General features: G+C 53.7%; 1 protein-coding gene across 9 annotated transcripts in view; it reads left to right on the top strand.

Annotated features, from left to right (window-relative positions):
• Positions 1–23,240, top strand: part of EVA1C (eva-1 homolog C) — an 88,735-nt gene that overhangs the window by 43,845 nt on the left and 21,650 nt on the right. For 5 of the 9 annotated variants that reach the window (XM_051859491.2, XM_002716806.5, XM_002716807.5 and 2 more), the window contains exons 3-4: positions 2,880–3,003; positions 13,242–13,394. In XM_051859491.2, the coding sequence (XP_051715451.2) occupies positions 2,880–3,003; positions 13,242–13,394 (277 nt within the window). The remainder of the gene's footprint in view (positions 1–2,879; positions 3,004–13,241; positions 13,395–23,240) is intronic. The other 4 variants (XM_070071876.1, XM_070071873.1, XM_051859497.2 and 1 more) reach the window with 2 other exon arrangements.

The following is a 23,240-nucleotide window of genomic DNA, read 5'->3' as shown; positions in this document are numbered from 1 at the left end:
AAGGAGGGGTGTTCAGAGCAGGTGGTGAGTGGAGTCAGCTTGGTTTTGTCTCCATGGGAAGGAAAGTATGGGTAGAGAGGAAGGTAGGAGGAGACTAAGGAGAAACAGAAGTAGAGGTAATGGTGTCTGACCCTCTCCAAGGCCCAAAGAGGAGAAGCACAAGGAATTAAATGATGGAAGGAGTTTTGTCTCTCTCATACCATTTACTGGTTCCCATCTGAGAACCAGGGGCTGGGTAGCCGTGTGATTGCAAAAGCACCAATCAGCCGGTGCGGCAGCTCACTAGGCTAATCCTCCGCCTGCGGCGCCGCTGGCACACCAGGTTCTAGTCCCGGTCGGGGCGCCGGATTCTGTCCCGGTTGCCCCTCTTCCAGGCCAGCTCTCTGCTGTGGCCAGGGAGTGCAGTGGAGGATGGCCCAAGTGCTTGGGCCCTGCACCCATGGGAGACCAGGAGAAGTACCTGGCTCCTGGCTTCAGATCAGCGTGGTGCGCTGGCCGTAGCAGCCATTGTGGGGTGAACCAATGGAAAAGGAAGACCTTTCTCTCTGTCTCTCTCTCTCACTGTCCCCTCTGCCTGTCAAAAAAAAAAAAAAAAAAAAAAGGCACCAATCGAGTGGCCCAAAGGAGTGTTTATGAGTGGGTTCTCTTGAGGGGGCTCTGATGAGTGGCAATGCGTTTCTTCAGGTAGCTGGCAGTGTCTCTCCACATGCACCTCACCGATTGCCCAGCTCTTCCCCTTGGATACTCCCCAGAAGCCAGGACCCCATGGACCTGCCCTTGTCCCCTCTCCCACCTGCCTGCCCACCCATCCGTGGTACCCAGACCATCTCCTGCCCTCCCAGGTATCTAAAAAGAGCACTGGCCAGGGCCCAACAGGTGGAAGTGCCTCCTTGAGGGCAGTGTGAACTCCTGGCACACCAGAGCCCTGCCTCAGCCAGGCCCCCCCGAGGCGAGGGGCTGCTCCGTCAGGCCGACAAGCTAGCGTTTGTGAGCACAGCGCTCGTGTTGCTCAGGGGCTGCTTGGCCGGACTCTTCCCTGTGTGCTGCTCTTTCATGCAGGGATCAAGAGTCCTGCCCTTCGGGAGTTTTGTGCTACCTGGGAGCCCAGGCAAGGTGCAGCCTCAAGACAGGGAGAGGACGGCTGATGTCCAGGCAGGAGGCCACAGCTGACCTGCCCCCTCTCTGCACTTTCCAGCTCACATACCGTTTGGACACAGCCCTGCCGGGGTTGCGATGGTGGAGCCATCCAGGGACCTCCCGGTCTCCCATGCCGGTGCAGGGGCCCAAGGACTTGGGCCATCTTCTGCTGCTTTCCCAGGCCACAGCAGAGAACTGGATAGGAAGTGGAGCAGCCTGGTCTTGAACCAGCACCCATATGCGATGCCAGCACTTCAAGCCAGGACTTTAACCTGCTGCGCCACAGTGCCACCACCAAGGAGTTGTTTCACCAGGACCCTTGTCCTCACTAACGGGCTCCGTCATCTGAAAGCCAAGCCTCCTGGGGCTCCAGGGGTTTCCTTAGGCAGTCTTTTTTTTTTTTCTTTAATGTTTTATTCATTTGAAAGGCAAAGTTACAAGGGAGTAGGAGGAGAGAGAGAGAGAGAGATCTTCCATCTGCTGGTCCACTCTGCAAATGGCTGCAATGGCTGCGGTGAGCCAAGCTGAAGCCAGGAGCCTGGAACTCCATCCAGATCTCCCATGGGGTGGCAGGGACCCAAGGACTTGGGCCATCTTCTTCTGCTTTTCCCAGGTCCATTAGCAGGGAACTGGATCAGGAGCGGAGCAGCCAGGACTCTAGCAGGTGCCCATGTGAGATGCTGGTGTTGGAGGCGGCAGCTTAACCCACTATGCCACAGTGCCAGCCCCTTCCCTGGGAATTCTTCCTAATGGATGTGCATCTGCTGGGATGGCCACCCCAGTCCTGGGGTGGAGGTGGCACCTGGCAGTGCCTGATCCTTCCCAGAAACATTCCTTGAGCTACTGTGGGAGCTTGGCCACTCCGAGAGGCCGGAAACCCAGACCTCCGGCAATAAGTAGAGTCTTGGGAGCTGTTTTTACAGTCCGTGGTGTTCTGTTTTCCCCAGAACTGAGTCCAGGGCCTCCCAGTGTATCACAAGTCAGGTCGGTTGTGTTTGGGAACCAAGAACAACAGCAGCCCAGTGCTGGGCCTGTCCGTGACCCAGCGTGGGAAGCTCCATGAGCCGCCACGGGGCAGTTTCATTAATAGATGAGGGAGGTTCCTGGAAGAGAGAGAGAGACAGAGGCACATAGAGAGAGAGACAGAGAGAGAGAGAGAGAGAGAGAGTCTGGGTGTTCTGCTAAGAGCATTGCTCCACGAGGGAGCAGTGGGGGCCTGTGCTCTCAAGTCTGGCCAGGGCAGGCATTGGCTTCTTACCTGTGCTGTGTCAGCCCCAGTGGAGGGTCATGAACTGACAAGGGCTCAGAGCTCTCAGGCCCCCCGCCTCCCCCCGCTCACCTGTGGCCCCGTGCAGGGCTCTCTCTGAGGGTGAGGAGCTGTGACCCTGGCTCCTGACCGCCATGGCTTGCTCAGCTTTGCAGCTAGGGGCGCATCTTCAAACAGCCCCTGGATACCTCAAGGTGCCCCCTGGAATCCCCACAATGCATTGCTTCTGTCAAAGGCTTTGGCAGCCACGAGGGTCATGGAAGTGGCCTCCTGGTGGGGCTGGTGCCGTGGGGTCAGGTTGCCAGCCCTGGGGACGAGCAGGGGGACCGGGGCCACCCTATCACCCTCATGCACGTGTGCGTGTCGCAGGCAAGGAGGCGCCCCTCCCACCCCAGAGTCCAGCGCAGCCCAGGTGTGGGGTCAGGCGACACCGTGTGCCGTTTTCAAGCCTGTCCCTTTTCTCCCCTCCTTCTAGAAGGTGCTGGATGAGTGCCAGAACCAGCGGGCCTGCCACCTCCTGGTCAATAGCCGTGTCTTTGGACCTGACCTTTGTCCAGGAAGCAGTAAATACCTGCTGGTCTCCTTTAAATGCCAACCTAGTAAGTAACTCCCGGGGAGGGGGACCGTGGGCTTGGGATGCTGTTGCCTGCGTCATTCACGTGCCGGGTGAAGTCCCCCGCTGGGCACACATAGTTATAGCAATATCAGGGGCCCACTGCCCCGACTTCTGAGGGTGGGGAAGGGAGAGGGTTGGACGCGTGTGACCCTACAGGCGCCTGCAGATACCTGGACCTCAGCTGCTCCAATGCTGAGCCTATCGGGGTGGAGAGGCTGCCATGAGGGCTCCTTGGAGTGACCCAGAGCTGCTTTCCAAGGCCGTCTGGCTATGAGCCCAGTGTCCTAGGGGACCGGGGTGCAGGTGCCACCACCCCCAAATGCTTTCGACAGTGGCCGGGGCTCTGTCGGCCAAGTTTGTTCCCTGGAGGAGAAAGAGAAGACGTGGATGAGCGAGCTCTTTTATTCTGGGCGTCGTCTTTTTTCCCATGGGCCCTCGCCATTTCTGCTGCGCGACACTTTCGTGATTAAACTGCTGTCTGCTGGGGCTGGCGCTGTGGCTCAGTGGGTTAACGCCCTGGCCTGAAGCGCCAGCATGCATGTGGACACCGGTTCTAGTCCCGGCTGCTCCTCCTCCCATTAAGCTCTCTGCTGTTGCCTGGGAAGGCAGTGGAAGATGGCCCAAGTCCTTGGGTCCTGGCTCCTGGCTTCGGTTTGGTGCAGTTGTGGCCAATGTGAACCATTGGATGGAGGACCTCTCTCTCTCTCTGCCTCTCCTCTCTCTGTGTAACTCTGACTTTCAAATAAGTAAATATGCCTTTAAAAAGAAAATGTTGTCCGCTAAAAACAGCTGCTCTTGGGGGAGTGGGTCCCGCTTGCCAGCAGGAGGGGCCGCCTGGGAGAAACAGGCAGAGCTGTAGCAGAATCGCAGCGGCTTGGGCGATGGGGTGAGAAGAGAAGACAGCGGAGACGGTGACCCAAACGCAAGGGTGGTGTCTCCCGAATCCCCGCCGTCCGGACGCAGCCGTGTCCCCAGATGTTCCTGCCTGGAGCCCAGCATTCCTGAGACTCCGGGTGCCGAGGTCTTGTAGCTTTCAGTAAACACGCAGGTCCCTGTGGCTCTGCCTGACCCTGCACGTGCACACTCATGTGCTCACACACACCCACCCCCACTCACACGTGGGATATGCACATTGTCACACGCACACCTTCATACAACACACATGGTACTCACACACACACCTTCATACAACACGCACGGTACTCACACACACACCTTCATACAACACGCATGGTACTCACACACACACCTTCATACAACACACACGGTACTCACACACACACCTTCATACAACACGCACGGTACTCACACACACACCTTCATACAACACGCATGGTACTCACACACACACCTTCATACAACACGCACGGTACTCACACACACCTTCATACAACACGCACGGTACTCACACACACACCTTCATACAACATGCATGGTACTCACACACACACCTTCATACAACACGCACGGTACTCACACACACACCTTCATACAATGTGCATGGTAGTCACACATACTCATACCACATGCTCAGCATATACACACTGTCACACACACACACGCCTTCATACAACACGCACGGTAGTTGCACACACACTGTCACATGCACACCTTCATACAACATGCACAGTACTCACACACACACTCATACCACATGCTCAGCATACACACACTGGCACACACACACACGCCTTCATACAACACATGGTAGTCACACACATACACACTGTCATACCACATGTACAATGGATATGCACAGTGTCACACACACACGTTCATACTACTTGCACAGTAGCTACACACTATCATCTAACACATTTGGTAATCACACACCCATCTGTCACATGTATCTTTATACAACATTTGAGGCATTATACAACATTGTCACATACACACCTTCATACAACATGTGTGGTAGTTACACACGGTGTCATGCCACATGCTCTATATATACATACAGTGTCACATGCATACCTTCAGACAACATGCAAGGCAGTTGCACACACTGTCACATGCTTACCTTCATACAACATGTGTGTAGCCACACGCACACTGTCACACACACCCATCACACCCCTACACCCTATGAGCATCATACCCCGTCACACGCCGATCACACCCGTACACTCACTTGCGTGTGCACACACACGACCCTCAGGCACACTCACACATGCTCACACAATCACACCCACAGGCAGGCCCTGCCATTGCGGCACGGCTGGCTCTGCCTTTGCGCGTCCCCAGGAGTTCTCACCAACGCCTGCTCTGCCTGCGGACCCAGGACACCCACCTCGAGGTCTCTGTGTTCAAGGCGTCCTCCACGGGGGTCTCCAGGCCCACAACCTCCTTGTGATGCCCTTGGCCGCTCTTAGCTTTGTCTTCTTTTCTGTGTTCTTTGCTCTTTCACACCCCAGTTCCCTCCTCTGGTGACAACGAAAACCCTTTTATAAAATGGCCTTTGTTCAAAATAACAGCCAGCGAACTCGGGCTGTTTATTGTGATAGTCTTTCACTGTGCTGCATGTTTGACATTTTGCATAATAAGAAGTAGGAGAAAGCCAGCCTCTGAGAGAAGTCACCGGTCCTTGTACAGTTGCCTGAACCTTGGCTAAGTCACTGCTAGGCCACGGCTTCCCTAGCACAGCATGCGGTTGGTTTACTCATTTCCTTTCAGCAAGTGTGTGTGAAGTGCCTGCTGTGCGCTGGTGTCGGGCCAGGGGCCTCCTGCCCTGCGGGGCTCCTGTGCCTTGGGCAGGTGCCACGCCCACTCCTGGGCACATTGCAACCTTCTAGCACTAATGGGATCCTCACAAAGTCCCCTCCTTCTTAGGCTTTCGGTTCCAGCCCAAATAGCTCCTTTCCAAAGAGACTCACCCTCTGTGTCCAAAAACTCAAATGATGCCCCCCCTGGACTCCCTCTTTATTGTCCCCTGCCTGCAGCTTGCTCGTTTGTGAGCCGCCTCCCATCACAGCCTAGGCGTCTTGAGTGCAGGGATGCTGCTCTTCACCGCTGTAACCCCAGAGCAGCAGGTGCACAGATGTGTCTATGGCGTAGATGCTCATCCAGCAGGGGCCAGGTGCTGTGCTCAGCACAGTGGAAACACGGGCGAGCGCATCCCAGGTAACCAGATCTTACAGTCTAGGGGGCCTGACATTCCTTGTGGAATCACAGAAATACATAGGAGCTTCCAGGTCAGGGCAGGGCTTCCACAGAGAACCCCCTGTTCTGTGCAAGGAGCTCACGGAAGGGATCAAGCGCAACAGGAGAATCAGCAGAGACTTCCGAGCAAGCAATGGCAGAGCAGAGAAGGCAGGGCTGGGGACACAGAAAGAGCGCTCCCTGCACAGCCTGTGGCTGGAGGACACAGGTGCCCTGGTGCAGCCAGTGAAGGGGTGGGTGGAGGCGCTGCAGCCAGAGGAGCAGGAAGGAGCTCCGGCCAGGCGCTGCAGCAGGCCCCAGGGTGCTGGCGGGTGGCGGAGGAAGGAGTTTGCAGTGCATCTGCAGGGAGGGGCGGGGAGGCAGAGCCCTTGTGTCACCAGGGCCTTGGCAGCCGGAAGCCCTGCATTTTGGCAGGTGGGTCCCATGGCTGTTACCAAATACAGGGGGAGAGGACGTTGTCTCCACATCCTCCCGCCTCTTTTTATGCCAACCTGCCGCTTCCTGAGGCTCCCTCGTCCGGCTCCCTGCTCTCCCTGTGCTGGTCCGTGCAGGACACGGATCGCCTAAAGGCTCCCCTGCCTGCTGCCCCAGTGCCCCAGTGCCCCAGTGCCCCAGTGCCCCAGTGCTCCAGTGGTGCACGGGGCCAGCTCTTACTCTGCAGGTCCATCATCCCCAGCTGCTCGCAGCTCTGCCCGTGTTCCGTGAACGCTACACATGGGAAACTGGCAAACACGACACATCGGGGGGGCTGGATTTTTTTTGAAGAGTGCTTTTTCCATCCCCCCAGCAAACATCACCAGCATCTTCTCTCCCTGGTGTGTACCACTCTTATCTGTGCGCCCCCTGGCCCCAGGCTCATCCCTCCAGCGAATTTGGGGTTGAGTGGCTTCCGATTTCGGCAGCTCTGGATCCGCGTGTTTTTGACGGGCGTTTTGGGCAGAGGGAGGCGTAGAGACCCTTGCGGACGCTCTGCCATTGGTTGTAGAATAAAGACCAGGCCCTTCTGCTTAGGGCTGCTGCTGCAAAGACTAAAAATACAGCACTGTGTGTGAAATGCTTATCGCAGGACCTGTTGGGGAATTGAGCTCGGTCGTTGGAAGCTAGTATTCCAGTAATTGGAGCAGATTCGAGTAATTCTTGCTAACGCGGAGAATGGCTGAAAGGCAATGATAGGCAGCGGTGGAAGCCGGGGTGGAGGGGGTGGCGTGGTCAGGCCTGGCTGCAGACAATAGCAGGGTGTGTTGTCTGCGGAGGACTGAAATGCACAAAGTGACCGACGTCTGTCTGCACTTCATATCACCACGCACTGGCATTTGTAGGAGCAATGGCAGTAACGAAAATCTCTCCGAGGCAGACGCCTCCCTCTGCCCACCCCACAAAGGCCCCTGCTGAGATGCGCAGGTGCGCACAGGGTCCCAGACTTAGGAGGCTTAGAAATGGGAGTGTGAGTTTCCCATGGTGCCGGGGTGATGAGCAGGCAGTGGCAACCATCCATCGGATTTTGAATTTGGTCCAGAGAGGACCCAGCCGGCAGTGAGCTGTGAGGCTGGGCTGTCCTGTCTGGTGGGGTAAGGGCATTCAATGCATTTGCAACTCAGACTGTTTTCCACTTGCCGTGGTGACGCAAGGGGCTTCTGGGAGGACCCACGCACCTGCTGACTGGTAGAACCGGGAGGGAGAATGTTGTTGCTGGTGTCTTTAAGCTGAGTCGCGGTGCTGCCTCCCAGCACCTGTGACTCTCCCCCACCTAGGCCGACAGGAGTGCTGGCGACCCACTCCTGGAAGGCTGCCCGCTCCCTCTGTAAGCCAAGACCAACTGAGAAGCCTAATCCAGCTCTGAAACAAGTTCTCATTCTCAAAGAAAAGGAGCAATTTCTGGAAGCCAGAAATGTCACTCGTAGGTGACAGTGAGTTAGTGTATTCCCAGGGAACCGAGTGACTCCACAGTAACCCCAAGGATGTAATGGGACACGCTCAGGCCCCTTCAGTTCCAGGAGATGATTTGCCCGTAATCTGGGGACAGAATCGCTGGAGACCTCGCATGCAGGTGTTGGGTTGCTCTGGGTGGGTTTTGCTGGCGTCCAGGCTACCTCGAATGAATGCACTTTAGTAAATCAAGGAGAAGTGGCTATTAAAACGCATTTCATGATGTGCCTTTAAAAAGTATAATATTTTACAATTCTGATTTTAAAAGGGGGGGACCACTTTCCTACTCAAAAAAAATCTCTCTGAGCTGAAGCTCATTTCTCCCGCCCTCTCCCATCCTGCCGCTCCGCAGGCTCAGCTGCAAGGCATTCTTGAGATGTTTCGCAGTTGGGAGGTGCGTCAGCTCTGCTGCTTGCCGGCTCCTGCATCAAAGAGCAGCCTTCACTCTGGCCCTTTGAAGTCCGGCAAAATTTCAGCATTGCTGGTCCCAAGCACTGCCCGGGAAGCCAGGGCGGATGTGACTCACCCGAAGGACTCCAAGCCTCCGAAGCCGGGGTCAGACCCAGTGCTCCTTTTATTCAGAGAAAGGAAACCGAACTCTGCTTGGCTCTGAGTTGCTGAGGTTTTACTGAGATGCGGAGGGTGGGTAGGGGGCCTGCTGAGTGCGCCCTGGGTCGTCACCGTGCTTTTTTCTCGCTGAGGTGGTTCATGTGTTGCGGGGGAGGGATGCCATGTGCACCTGTGACCTGTTTTCTGCTCTGGGCTTTGGCTCATCTCTAACGCCGACGTCATCCCGTCCAGCTGTGCTCCTTCCCCGAGGTTGCCTGAACCCAAGGACAGAGAGCACTGAACCCTATGAGCCTGTGTGCTGTGTCTTTTTCCTATTCGTGTGTATCTATGATAAAGATTGATATATCAAGGGGTAAACATCCCTGCAACACCCAGGGCTGGGCCAGGTCAAGCCAGGAGCTTGGAGTTCCATCTGGGTCTCCCATGTGGGTGACAGGGACCCAGGTGCTTGAGTGGCCCCCAGGGGGCACCCTAGCAGGGAGTTGGGACGGAGGGTAGAGCCCGGACTTGAACCCAGACACTCATTCCCAGCTGTGTCTTAACCGCTGTACCAAACGCCCACCCTATGAACATCTTTTTTTTTTTTTTTTTTTTTTTTTTTTTTTACAGGCAGAGTGGACAGTGAGAGAGAGACAGAGACAAAGGTCTTCCTTTGCCGTTGGTTCACCCTCCAATGGCCGCCGCGGCCAGCGCACTGCGGCCAGCGCACTGCGCTGATCCGATGGCAGGAGCCAGGTGCTTCTCCTGGTCTCCCATGGGGTGCAGGGCCCAAGCACCTGGGCCATCCTCCACTGCACTCCCTGGCCACAGCAGAGAGCTGGCCTGGAAGAGGGGCAACCGGGACAGAATCCAGCGCCCCGACCAGGACTAGAACCTGGTGTGCCGGCGCCGCAAGGCAGAGGATTAGCCTAGTGAGCCGCGGCGCCGGCCCCATGAACATCTTTAACTCCATTTCCCCCCATGAGCTTTCTGAAGTCCAGTTGTGCATCCAGAGAGAAGAAGACTCACTCCCTCCTCTCTCCCTCCCCTACTCATATCTCATTCACTCACATTTGGAGAGTGAACCCCTGGAGAGGAGATGAGATGTCTATTGGTCTGTCTGTCTGTCCCTCTGCCTTTCAAATAAAAAAACAAAACAAAACAAAACAAAAAAACAGAAAATGTTAGTGAAGTTGTTTATTTTGGTGCAAAAAAAAAAAAAGTGAAATCCATGCAGCTTTTAGTTAATACACATTTTCCAGGAACTCTTTGAAGATCCTTCATATACATGGACTTCAAAACTCTTTTGCACTAAAATAAACTTATCTTTTAATTCCATATTTTCAAAGTTTTTGAAGTCACCTCATAGTTTTTTTTCCTAATAAAAATTTATTTTATTTATTTGAAAGGCAGAGGGACATAGGGAGAGATCGTCCATCCACTTGTTCATTCTCTAGATGTCCACAGTGGCCTGGGCTGGTCCGGACCAAAGCCAGGAGGCCAGAATTCATCCAGGTCTCCCGGATGGATGGCAGGGCCCCAAGCCGTTGGGGCATCTTTTACTGCCTTTCCAGCCCCTGCAGGGAACTGGGTGGGGTCAGAGCAGCCAGGACTTGGACTGGCACTCCAGGATGGGGCGCTGGTGTTACAGGTGGGGGCTCTGCCTGCTGCTCTACAACAAGGGCTGTCATCTCATACTCTCCTCCCTGCCCAGGCCAGCCCGGGGCCACCTGAGCAGCTTCTGCCATCCACTTCTTGTTTGCTCTTAGCTCCAGTGCCCCTGTCTGCTATGCAGCTGGCATGGCAAAGTGAAGCAACCCAGGGCTGGTGGTGCCAGCAGAAACATGCTAGCACTGTGGCGGGTGAGGGGAGAACCACATATGCAAACAGGTGAACTTTATGTTTTGTTTTGCATTCATTTTGCAAAGCCCAAGAGACATGACCTGGGGACGCGGGAGGAGGCACTTAGCCTAGTGGTTAAAGACGGTGGTTAAGAGGCCAGGGTCTCATGTTGGAGTAACTGGTCTGGCTCCTGACTTTAGCTTCCTGCTAATGTAGACCCTGGGAGGCAGAGACACAGGGCCTCAGAGAGAGGAAGTGCTCATGGGATGCCGATGTCCTCAACCTAAATTTTCTAGCTTTGGGATGGTGCAGAAGTAACCCACATTCGGTAGAAACCATGCCTTGTATTTTGAATTTTGATCTTTCCCCGGTACCATCCTCTCTTGCAAGGCTGGAGAGCAGTGGTGGGTACGGCTAACAGGCAGCCCTGTGCCCAGAGGAGAAACACTGGCAACATTCTCCGGGTTGCTGTGTGCTGTAGGGTATTCCGCAAATCACAGGAGATGTCCACACCTTATTACAAAATGGGCTTTGTGTTGGATGATTTTGCCCAACTCTAGGCTACCAGAGTGTTCTGAGCATGTCATTTATTTAGTTGAAAGTCTGAGTTAGAGATAGAGAGAGGGAGGAAATCTTCCATCCATGGGCTCACTCCCCAGATGGCCTCAAAGACCAGAGCTGGGCCAGGCCAAAGCCAAGAGCCAGGAGCTTATGCCAGGTCTCACCCATGGGTGGCAGAAGCCCGAACACGTGGGTCATCTTCTGCTGCTTTTCCCAGGCCATTAGCAGGGAGCTGGCTGGGAAGTGGAGCAGTGGGGACATGAACTGGCGCCCATATGGGATGCTGGTGTTACACGCTGTGGCTTTACCTGCTACATGACGCCGGTCCCTCTGAGCAAGTTCAAGGTGGACTGGGCTAAGCTGTGATGTTTGGTGGATTGGGTGTATTTAGTGTATTTTCCACTGATGGTATTTTCAACTTAGGGTGGATTTGTTGGGACATAACTGCCAAGGTTATGTGAGTCAAGGAGCACTCGTACTAAGTATTATTATTTAAAACTATCTTTATGAGATATAATTTACACAGCACGAAATTCAGCTTCCATGCTTATCATGTGTGCAACTTGATGATTTTCAGCTCATTTACTAAGTTGTGCAACCGTGACCGCTGAATTAATCAGCGGTGATTCACTACAATGAAAGACTGGGGGCTCCTCCCTTCCTAAGGAGAGCAAGTTTATTTAGCTCTTGGTTTTGGAAGCTGAAAATCCAAAGAACATAGCACAGGTTCTGGAAGAGCATATGGTAGACGGTGGATGGCGGGAGCCCACGCAGAGCGAGGATCGCGAGGCGAGCCAGGCACAGAGCGGATGGCCTGGGACCACGCTGGCTGCAGGAGCTGAGACCTAACTCCTCCAGGGACCTACGGATCTCCCACACCCAGCTCTTCAGGGCGCCACTGCAGCTCCCAACAGCGCCACCCAGAGGACCAAACCTTTAATCACATGCGTCTGTTGGGGGCTGCTGTCTACTCTGATCCAAACCCCAGCAAGCGCAGTCCATCTGCCTAACGTCCCCTCCTCCCCGGGAGTCTCCTGAGCCCACTGGATGTTGATCCAGTCCTCATCCTCATTCTGCCCCATGCATTTGCCTTTTCTGTTATTTTGCATTTCTCACGTGATACGAGACTCGCTGTGTCTGCAGTCTTAGTTATTATTACTTTTATTTCTTTTTAAAATGTATTTATTCGAAGGGCAGTGTATCCAAAGAGAGAGAGAGAGAGAGAGAGAGAGATCTTCCATCTACCAGTTCACTCCCCAAATGGTTGCAACAGCCTGGCAGGCCAAAGCCAGGAGCCCAGAGCTCCATCCGGGTCTCCCACACTGAGTAGCAGGGGCTCAAGTACTTGAACCATCTCCTGCCCCTCTCCCAGGTGCATTAGCAGGGAGCTGGATCAGAAGTGGAGCAGCTGGGACGTAAACCGGTGCTCATATAGGGCGCCAGTGTCACAGGCAGCCGCGGCTTAACCCGCTGTGCCATAACGACACCCCTTATTATTAATTTTCAAAATCAAATAAGTGTTGAACATCTTTATTTGCCAAGCAGCTGGAGGGGTGTATCCTTCGCAGAACGACCGCAAACTGTGTTTTCCTCTGCAGTGCGTTTGTCACGTCAACTCCGTAGGACATTGCAAAGAAAGATTTCCCAACAGTAAGAAGATTAAACAAACTTTTCCCTGAGTTCTCTGGGAACGGATTATCCTAACCCAGAATGCACCGCGCGCCTCCGGGCTCCCCATTGCTGCATCCTCAGGTTTGGGGTGGCCTCCCCCACCCCCGATTCTTCACAGGGGCAGTGTCCTGACCACGCCTCTGTCCTGGCGGAAGAAAGACTTTGCTTTCGTGTCATCTTTCTCTTTCTCTTTTTTAAACACATAAGCGGGTTGTGGAGCCCGGTGAGGTGTCACTAGGCCGCCTCCTGCTTCTGTCTGAGGTCCCCCACCTGCGTGGCTCCCAAGGCAAGACCTGGGGAAAGCTTCCCTTCGGTGAAAGCGCGTGCCTGGTGCACATCTGGGGCCTCCCCCGCCACTTCCTGCAGATCCCCTGGGCAGGCAGGGCCATCCTGTCTCTCCCTCTCTCTTAGGGTGCAGTCCCGGGTGGGGGGATGAGCCAAGGGGACTTGGCCGGCTGGGGCTCCCCGATTCCTTCTGAAGGAAGCTCATGGTCCTGCCGATGTCTGTTTCAGACGAGTTAAAAAACAAAACCGTGTGTGAAGATCAGGAGCTGAAACTGCACTGCCACGAGTCCAAGTTTCTCAACATCTACTCCGCGACCTACGGCAGGAGGACCCAGCAGAGGGACGCCTGCGCCTCGGAGGCCGGGTGGCTGCCCCCGTTCGGTAGGTGTTGTCACGCGGTTATCTTTAAGGCGCTGTCTGATGTCTCGGTTTGGCCCCCCAGGGAAGGAAGCCGTACAGGTGGCAGGCACCTGGGTCAGAGGGAAGGTCAAGGGCAGGGAGGGCGCATTTGCGCTCCATATCCGTGAAGCTCAGTTGTTCAGCCAAGTAGCTATTGAGCACCTGCTGTATGCAAGGCCATCAGTGACCCATACAGAGTCCACTCCTTGTGGAGCTGACGTCCAGCACTGGACAGGGAGGCTGTGAGCAGGCAGATGGGAAATGAGCCAGTGCAGTGGCGGTGCATAATGACCGTAATGATACGGTGAGCAGTCCATGTCCGCAGGCTCTGCCTGTGTGGGTTCAACCAGTCGGACGTGTTGTGTCCGTTGTCTGCAATGCGTCTGTCTTCTCTTGTTGCAATTCCCTAAACGACACAGGCCAGCAGCTGTGTGTATAGCACCTGTGCGGTGTTAGGAGTTACGAGCAACCCAGAGATGATTGAAAGTACACAGGGCAGTGTCCGTAGGCCCTGCTCCCTGCTCCCTGCTCCTGCCTTAGGCAGAGACCAAAGCCTGGGCCATTCCTGGGGTCTGCCCACGCCCGCACTTGCTTCCCTCCCCTCTGAAACGCAGATCTGTGGCTGGCCTTCTCAGCGCCCTGCTCCCTGGGTGATCTGGGTTCCCGAGCTACAGGAGGAGCCGCCGGTGATCTGAACTCTCGCTGCCGAAACTCACTCCTTTCCTCCTCTTTGTTTGCTTGCTTTCTCTCTTTCATTCTTCTTTCTTCTTTTCAATCCTAACTTTTTCTTTATTCAAGGAGGTCTTTCTAGAACGTTCCTGGGGATCGTGCAGGTTCTTTATGGGTTCTGCTACCTGCTCCGTCCACCATGTCTTAATTTGGGGGCGGAGCTCCCGTTTCTCAGGTGTACACCAACTCTCACCTGCTATACCTGTTTGGGAAGCGGTTCTAAGTGACTGTTTCGGGTACTCTGTCCAGCGGGATTCATTCGGCCACGTACGTAGACGTGTCGGCTGAATGCTCTGTGTTCGCCTTACGTCCCTAGTGGGATGGGGGTTGGGTTTCAGTGGGAAAAGTGACCCGACAAGGACAGTGTCAGCAGACGCCATGGCTGGAGACAGACTTCATGGAGAGTTGGAGGGAGCCACCGGCGGTAACCAGCCCTCACTGATGCTGCGGGGATGGGCTGTGAACGGGAGACTGGTCCTGGCTTAGCCATTCAGCTTGAAGATTTTATTTATTTATGTGAGAGGTAGAGTTACAGACAGTGAGAGGGAGAGACACAGAGAGAGGTCTTCCATCTGCTGGTTCACCCCCCAAATGGCCTCCCCCATCCTTCCCAGTCTCCAGCTGTGCTCTGTCCCCTGTCTCTCCCCTTCCCTCTCTACCTCCGGGCCTTTACACAAGCTCTGTCCCTATCCATATCTCAGAGAGCTTTCCCAGGACACCTGCCAGCATGGCCCTCGTCCCTGCCGACTCTCTGGAGCCATCGCTCTGTCCGATTCTCTTCCTGGCTGGATAGAGTCCATGTCATATGTGTCCCCATCTCCTTAGAAGCTGAGCTTTGCAGGCACTGTGTTTGTGGAATTCCCAGCCCAGCAGCTGGAGTGGTTCCTGGCACAGAGCGGGCACCCGTGCCAACCTGGAGGTGCTCGAATGAATCAGGGCCCCTGTAGGGGTGCCCACGTCGGGTTCCTGCAGAGTCGTGGGTGCCGGGTCACGGCCTGGGAATGTGGGTCTGGTGCTGTCACAGCTTCCAACCTCCCATGAAATGCTGGAAATCTGTGTGTTTTTTTTTTCTTTAAGTGAAATGTTCCAACTTCTAAAACACTCTGGGAGCCAAATAAAACATGCCTACAGGCCACATCCGGGCCCCAGGCTGCCAGTGTGTGAGCTGTGCTCTGCATTTCCAGTCATTACTGCAGCTCAGCCGCATTGCTTTGAAGACGGGGAAGAGCCATTTATACCTAACCAGAGACGCTGGGGCGAGTCTGGTAGGGCGACGGCAGAGGGGCGGCTTGTTGGGGCGCTCAGCGGGCGGAACCCCAGAACTTCTGGTTGCAGAGGGTGATCCTTGTACTTTTCCATTGCCTGTCAACTAGCGTCTGGCCAAACCTCACAAGCTTCAGAATGTGGGTACTTCTTTGCAAGCATAGTTGGGAAAGACCAGCTGGGCTTTGGTGAACGGCTGCATGGCCAGGGACCCCTTTGGTTTTCCCAACAGCTGGATTTGGCTTTTTATTTTTTTATTTTTATTTTTTTTTACAGGCAGAGTGGACAGTGAGAGAGAGACAGAGAGAAAGGTCTTCCTTTGCCGTTGGTTCACACTCCAATGGCCGCCGTGGCCAGCGCGCTGCGGCCGGCGCACCGCGCTGATCCGATGGCAGGAGCCAGGAGCCAGGTGCTTCTCCTGGTCTCCCATGGGGCAGGACCCAAGCACTTGGGCCATCCTCCACTGCACTCCCGGGCCATAGCAGAGAGCTGGCCTGGAAGAGGGGCAACCGGGACAGAATCCGGCGCCCCGACCAGGACTAGAACCTGGTGTGCCGGCGCCGCAAGGTGGATGATTAGTTTAGTGAGCCGCGGCGCCGGCCTGGCTTTGGCTTTAGCACTCAGCTATCAAGAGAGAGAACTTCCGGTTTTTCTAAAATCCCACCGTCGTCACGTTGTGATTGCTCTGCAGAAACACATGGTAACATTTAGTAGAGACACACAGAGTCAGCCACAGCGTTCGCCCATCCAGCGAAAAGATGTGGATTTTTCTGGATTTCATCCAAATCCAGGTTGTAGGGCTAAGAACAGTTTTACGTAGCAGGCAACTCTAACTTTTTTCCCGCAAATTTATAGCACGGGTGTTTCCCTGTGTGGCCAACAAGATCCTGAGAGTGTTTGTCACTTCCTAATGTCTTCAAAGGATATGTTACACAACTTGTGTAACTCTTTCCCAGTGGACGGGTTCTGTGTTGTTGTTTCCAATTTTCAAATATCATAAACAATATATAACGAGCTCTTGCTTGTCTTGCTCTCTTCTGCCTTATTTCTTTGGGATACAGTCCCAGAAGTTTCATACCAGGAAAGGACATGGGGATGTTTATAATTCTTTGTACACATTGTCAGAGTTCTTTCCCAAAACTTTCTGTACCAGTTTATCTGCGTAAACCGTGACACACAACTTGGGTACCCAAGCAACTCTGCCAGCCTTTCTTTTTTCTTTTTAAAAAGATTTATTTTATTTATTTGAAGACAGAGTTACAGAGAGATCTTCCATCTGCTGGTTCATTCCCCAGATGGCCATCGTGGCTGGAGCTGAGCTGATCCAAAGCCAAGACCCGGGCTTCCTCCAGGTCTCCCACGTGGGTGCAGGGGCCCTAGTACTTGGTCCTTCCTCTGCTGCTTTCCAGGGCGCATTGTCAGGGAGCTGGGTCAGAAGTGGAGCACCCGGGACTGGAACCGGCGCCCGTATAGGATGCTGGCTCTGCAGGCTGGGCTTTAACCCGCTGCGCCACAGTGCCAGTGCCGTGGAAGCCTTTCTTGTGTGTGTTTCAGAATGCTCCCAATTCAAGAGCTTCAAAGTGGTCCGCCAGGGCTGCCTGCATCGGCCTTTCCTGGGTTCTGAATGAGTTTCCCCATTTCCCTGGGCTTTGTTACTGTTCCCGTAGCTGTGTTGGCACTTGCTCTCGTCATCTCTCCAGCCTTTCTCCTTTGGGGATCTTCATGTGTTTGTTTGTTTATTTTACAAAACTGTATGAGCTCTAGGCGGAGTAGAGACAGTAACTCTTTGCAAGCTTTCTTGGCTATCGGTCTCCTACTCCTGCAGCCTCTGGCCTTATCCACAGGGGATGCGTCCAGGACTCCTGTGGGTGCCTGAAACCACAGAGTCCCAAACCCTAGAAGGAGAGACGTCAAAAAGTTCATGGAAAATTTGCTTTTTTAAAAAAAGATTTATTTATTTATTTATTTGAAAGTCAGAATTACATAAAGAGAGGGAGACAGAGACAGAGAGAGAGATCCTCTATCCATTGGTTGGAAGGGCTAGGCTAGGCCAACTCCAGGAGCCAAGAGCTTCTTCCAGGTCTCCTATATGGATGGTAGGGGCCCAAGCACTTGGGCCATCTTCTGCTGCTTTCCCAGGCACATTAGCAGGGAGCTGGATCAGAAGTGGAATAGCTGGGACTTAAACCGGTGCCCATATGGGGTACCAGTGTCACAGGCAGTGGCTTTGCCAGCTACGCCACAGCGTCAGCCCTAGCACTACCTCTTAATTCTGCTTGCCATGAGCTTTCTGTACGTGCACTTGTTTTGCTGTATAACCGTGCCTATCTGCGATGGAGGGATGCTGAGTTAACCGCCGAGCGGGTGCTGAAACACTAGACGAGGATGGTTCCCATGCTGAGCGGGATGCGGCAGGACCGCGTGAGACTTCATCCCGCTCCTCGGACAGTGCACAGCTGAAACCTTGGGAGTTGTTTGTTTCTGGAATTTTCCATGTATATTTTTGGACCCTGGCTGACTGTGGGTAACGGAAACAGTGAAAAGCAAAACTATAGATGAGGGGGAATGACTATTTTTTGTCTGAACGTAGAGTTTCGGTTCGGTGTGTAGGGCTTCTTACTTCTTTGGTTCTGTGGGGGTCACATGTACAGTAAGTGCTGAGGGCCACCTGGTACATTCAGGGTTGTAGCTATGACACCACTGTACCCCATAAGCACCTTCAGGGCTGCCGTGGCCTGCCTGTCGGTACCCCCAAATGGGAGGTGCACTCTTACTAAACAGGACAAGAGGGTGCTCACACTCGCCTTCAAGGAGCCTCTGGGTGCCAGACTGGGAGGAAGGAGGGTAGGGTCACAATGTCTGTGTCCGGTGCCCCAGCCTGGTTCCACCTGAAACGCATCAGGGCAGGCCAGGCCGTGACGCGACAGGTGCAGAGGTGACCTGCGTTGGTCACACATCATACCCTTGTCTCGCACAGTGCTTCCCAGACTCCTCCCCCTCCCCCTCCTTCTCCTTATCACACACAATGCACGACACAGTGGGGTAGAGAGACAGCTGCTCAAGGCCAGTATCAATGGCCTGTGTCCCCTCACTAAGCTGAGAAGCCCTTCCACGTGGGTGCCTTTGGCTTCAGGATCTAAGGATCACTGACCCTTAGACTCCCCCTAACTCTCCCCTCAAGTTCTTGCCAACCCGTGCCCACAAGCCCAGCCCCAAAGCCACTCCCACTGTTTGATTCAATCCAGCGATCCACTTCCACTGCTGCAGTTACATTTCCCACTGGGTTCCAGGGATGCTGCTAAAACCACACGAGGTGCCTCCATGGCTGGGCCAAGGCTGGGCCGAGCCCAAGTGTGGACAGGCCTGGACACTTCAGCCAAAGATCAAGGTGCCTGGGGCTCCCGCTGCCGAGACAGGACCACTTAAGAGCAGCCCCAGCCCAATTATCTAAACAAACGCAGGCTGAAAAAGAGCGATTAGCTTCATTTTCAGTGCCCGACAACAGCCAAAAACTTAGACTTGGCATTGGTTGAGTACCTTGTTATCACATGGGTTGGGGGCGGGGCAGAGTTTGCCAGAAGGAGTGGATGCAAGCAGCATTAGCCCGGGGCAAGGGGGGAGGGCAATAACGGCTTAAAAAAAAAAAGGCAAAATTGTGCAAATGGTTCAGAGCTCAGCGTCCACAAGGATGTGGTCAAACCTGAGCGAGAGCTGAGTGACCTCCTCCTGAAAACACGCTGGGCTCTGCACCCTCGCCGAGGGGAGTTCTCCCTCTGCCGGGTGCCCAGGCCTGCAAACGCTGTCGGTCACCCCTGGCGGCCAGGCCTCCTCGGACAAAGAGCTTTGTGGTCTTGGAAGCAGGAGTGGTTTTCCTTCGCCTTCTTCTGTTTGCCTCAAAGAATATGGTCAGACTCTAAGAAGACAGAGTTTCTAGGCGACTGTGTAGTCTAAGGATGTTCCACACAGCGTTGCTTACCAATGGGAGCCAGCGTTTGGCACAGTGGTCACAACGCTGCTGTGGCTCCCGCATCCCACAGCAAACTGCCTGAGCTCCAGTCCGGGCTCAGTTTCCCATCCAGCTTCCTGCCGGTGAGCGCCCTGGGAGACAGCAGGTGAGGGCCCAAGCGCTGTAGTTCCTGCCGTCCACGTGGGAGACCTGGATTGAATTTCCTGCTCCTGGCTTTGGCCTGGCCCAGCCCCAACTGTGGGGATGCCGGGGGCATGAACCAGTGGGTCGAAGATCTTTATCAATCTGTCTCTGTCTCTCTGCCTTTCAAATTAACTGAAAAGTTAATCATAAAAAAAAAAGAAACAGTAGAGAGGACTTAGCCTTTCCCATTGGCCAAAAGTATCCTCTACTGCCATCTTGGTGATTTTCCTGCCATAAACGCTGACACCCCCCCACACACACACACACCGATTTTAAGGCACGTTCCAGATTTCGGGGGAGTTACCACTGCTTTGAACTGGAAGAGTAGAAAATGAACTTCCTTACAACGTAAGAAGTTAGTGTCTGAGTAGAAGACAGTTTTGGATGGAGAGTCTAAAGCAATTTTTTTCAGAGATATAATACTTTCTGTAAGTATTAGAATACACCATTCTTTTGTATCACTCAATTCTACATACGGCTTGGGCCATGATATTCAGTTCTGATTGCATCCATGGTTGTTTTCTTATTGCGTAGGCGGGGTCTTCAAAAAGTTCATGGAAAGTGTGTATGATGCATGGATTTCAAACACATTTGCATCAAAATAAGCTCATCTTTGAATTCCATTTTCCATGAACTCTCTCAAGTATCCTCATGTAATTTAGACCACGGGTTTTCATCGTCCCAAAGGACTTCCCCCAAAGTTCCACTTTCCCATCGTAACACCCGATGGCAATGGTGCCAGCTCACATGTGCTGGGTGCTGGCTGCAGACACTGCACGCCGGCCTGGGAGCCAGCTCCTGGTGCCTTCCCTGTGCTAACGCAGAAGCTGCAGCTGGGAGAGGACTGAGCTGCCACACGCGGAGGACGCTCCGGAATCCTAACCTCGGCAGAGCTGTCACTCAAACTCAGAGACCGCTAGGTGAACACCTAGCATTTATGGGGGCCTTCACTTCGGGTGCACCTGCTACAGACGTCGCAGAAATACAGTGAAAAAGGGAAACAAGACTGGCATAGAGAAAAATATCGAATGTTCTCACTCAGATGGGGAAGCCAACAAATGAGTTCATCTCAGGAAGCAGTGGTTATCAATGCTGGGAGAGGGGAGAGAGGGGTGCTGATGGGGTACAAAATACAGCTCGAGGGGCCGGCGCTGTGGCATATGAGTAAAGCTGCCATCTGCAGTGCCAGCATCTCATATGGGTGCCGGTTCAAGTCCCAGCTGCTCCACTTCTGATCCAGCTCCCTGCTGTGGCCTGAGAAAGCAGTAGAAGATGGCCCAAGTCCTTGGGCCCCTGCACCCGCGTGGGAGACCTGGAAGAAGCTCCTGGCTTCAGATCAGTACAGCTCTGGCCATTGCGGCCAATTGGGGAGTGAACCAGCAGGTGGAAGACCTCTCTCTCTCTCTCTCTCTGCCTCTAAATAAATAAATATTTAAATATATATATATATATATATATATATGTAGTTCAAGAAGAAGCTCTAGGGCTCCAGAGCACCGTGGGTGCCCGAGGTTAATAATTTATTGCAGATTTCTAATTTGGTGGAAGACAGGATTTCAAATGCTCCCAGTGCAAGAACGGATAAGTGTTGGAGATGGCGGATATGCTAACTGTCCTGACCTGTGCGCCTGTGTTGAGACAACACGCTGCACCCTGGAAGCACGTTAGCTAATACATGTCAACTGAAATCATCTGTTAAGGCTGTTTAGGGCGTTCCTTGTGCTGCGTGGGACAGAGACACAGTCTCAATGAGTCCAACAGACGCCAAGTGCTGAGAAAACAGAGGTGCATACATGTTCCTGGCCCTCCAGGGACTCGTGGCCTTGTCAGAGAGCCAGGCGTGAAAGCCACAGCAACCCCAGCGGCCTGTGCACCGGGCTCTGTGTCCTGGGAACCCTGCCCTGGCCCCTAATGCTGGGGGTGCAGCATCTCCTCTGCTCCCAGCCTGGGCCTGCACCATCCCCTCGGTGTTCTAAGCCTCCCTCTATCCCACTTTTGCAGTCTCTTTGTTAAACTCCGATTGGAGCCACCGGTGGCCTGCCAGGAGCCAGAGGACGCACTGCCCAGTGCTCTTCCCCTGTTACAGGTTGAGCATCGTTCTTTATCCAAGTGCTTGGGACCAGAAGTGTTTTGGAGATGGACTTTTTGAAAATTTTGGAATATTTACATATATATCTCTCACAGAATAGAGTTTCTTGGGAATGAAACCCTAGTCTGAACACAAAAGGCATTAATGTTTCATATACACCTTATATGCATAGTAGTTTTTGACAACATTTTTAATCATTTTGTGCATGAAGCAAAGTTTTGTGGCATGGAATTTTCCACTCGGGGCGTCTTGCTGGCATTCACAGAGCTTCGGTTTTTGCAGCATGTTGGATTTGAGATTCAGAGACCAGCTCTGCACAAACTCAAAGAGGTGATTGTATTCTTCCCATGATATTTATTTTTTAAGATGTATTTATTTATTTGACAGAATTAGGGAGAGACACACACAGAGAGAGAGACAGATCTTCCATCTACTGGTTCATTCCCCAAATGGCTGCAACAGTCAAGCTGAAACCAGGAGCCAGGAGCTTCTTCTAGTTCTCCCACGTGGGTTCAGGGCCACAGCACTTGGGCCATCTTCTGCTGCTTTTCCAGGCACATCAGCAGGGAGCGGGATTGGAAATGGAGCAGCCGGGACTTGAACTGGTGCCCGAGTGGGATACCAGCATGGCAGGTGGTGGTTTAACCCACTGCACCGCAACACTGCACCCCGCCTGCCCCCCTCCCCAAGGCCTTGTTGACATTCCGGCTCTCGCTGTAGACAGACACCTAACACGTGCTGTGGTGGCACTGTCCACTGCTCACCGGCCAGCTCTCTGCTCTTCATTCTTTTTTCTTTTTAATAAATCTTTTTTGTAAAGATTTATTATTTATTTGAAAGTCAGGGTTACTCAGAGAGAGGACAGGCAGAGAGAGAGAGAAAGAGAGGTCTTCCATCCACTGGCTCACTCCCCAATTGGCCACAACGGTTGGAGCTATGCCGATCTGAAGCCAGGAGCCAGGAGCTTCCTCCAGGTCTTCCCACACGGGTGCAGGGGCCCAAGGGCTTGGGCCATCTGAGAGGCCGAGGGGGCTGTGCAGGAGGATTCCAGCCTGGGTAATGGCGCTGCTGCTGACGGGGACCAGGAAGTCAGGATCGAAACATTCCCCAAAAAACAAAACAAACAAAACAAACCAGCAGCCTGCAGTGGAGATGGGAGGTGCCTTCCTGGAGAGCAGCCTCTCTGGGGCCACCTGGACTGTAGCACTCCACGCTGCATCCTGCACACGTGGGGGCCTCGCTTCAGCGTGCACATCTGGGCCCCACCCTTCTCCCCAGCTGCTGGGAGATTTTAGAACCTCCTGGGTCTGCTTCTTCATCCACATAACTGGTGTGTGTGTGTGTGTGTGTGTGTGTGTGTGTGTCACAGGGTCACTGGGAACATTAAATCAGGTAGCATCCAAGTGCTGAGAGCCGTGCACAGCATCCCATCAGCTGTTAGCCCACGAGCGAGCTTTGCATGGTCTCCCCAACTCCCTCCTTCTCTGCTCCCTGTTCATCATCCCCTGGCTCCTCCCAGTGTGTTTTACAATCAGTTCCAAACTGCACTCCCTGCCTCTGTCTAAGTTTCTCCCCAGGGCGTCCTGTCCCTGCACCC

This window comes from Oryctolagus cuniculus, chromosome 4 (assembly GCF_964237555.1).
Source record: "Oryctolagus cuniculus chromosome 4, mOryCun1.1, whole genome shotgun sequence".
In the NCBI taxonomy this organism is placed as follows: Eukaryota; Metazoa; Chordata; class Mammalia; order Lagomorpha; family Leporidae; genus Oryctolagus; species Oryctolagus cuniculus.
The sequence above is the reverse complement of the archived record's forward strand: the minus strand, read 5'-3'. Positions and strand labels throughout refer to the sequence as shown.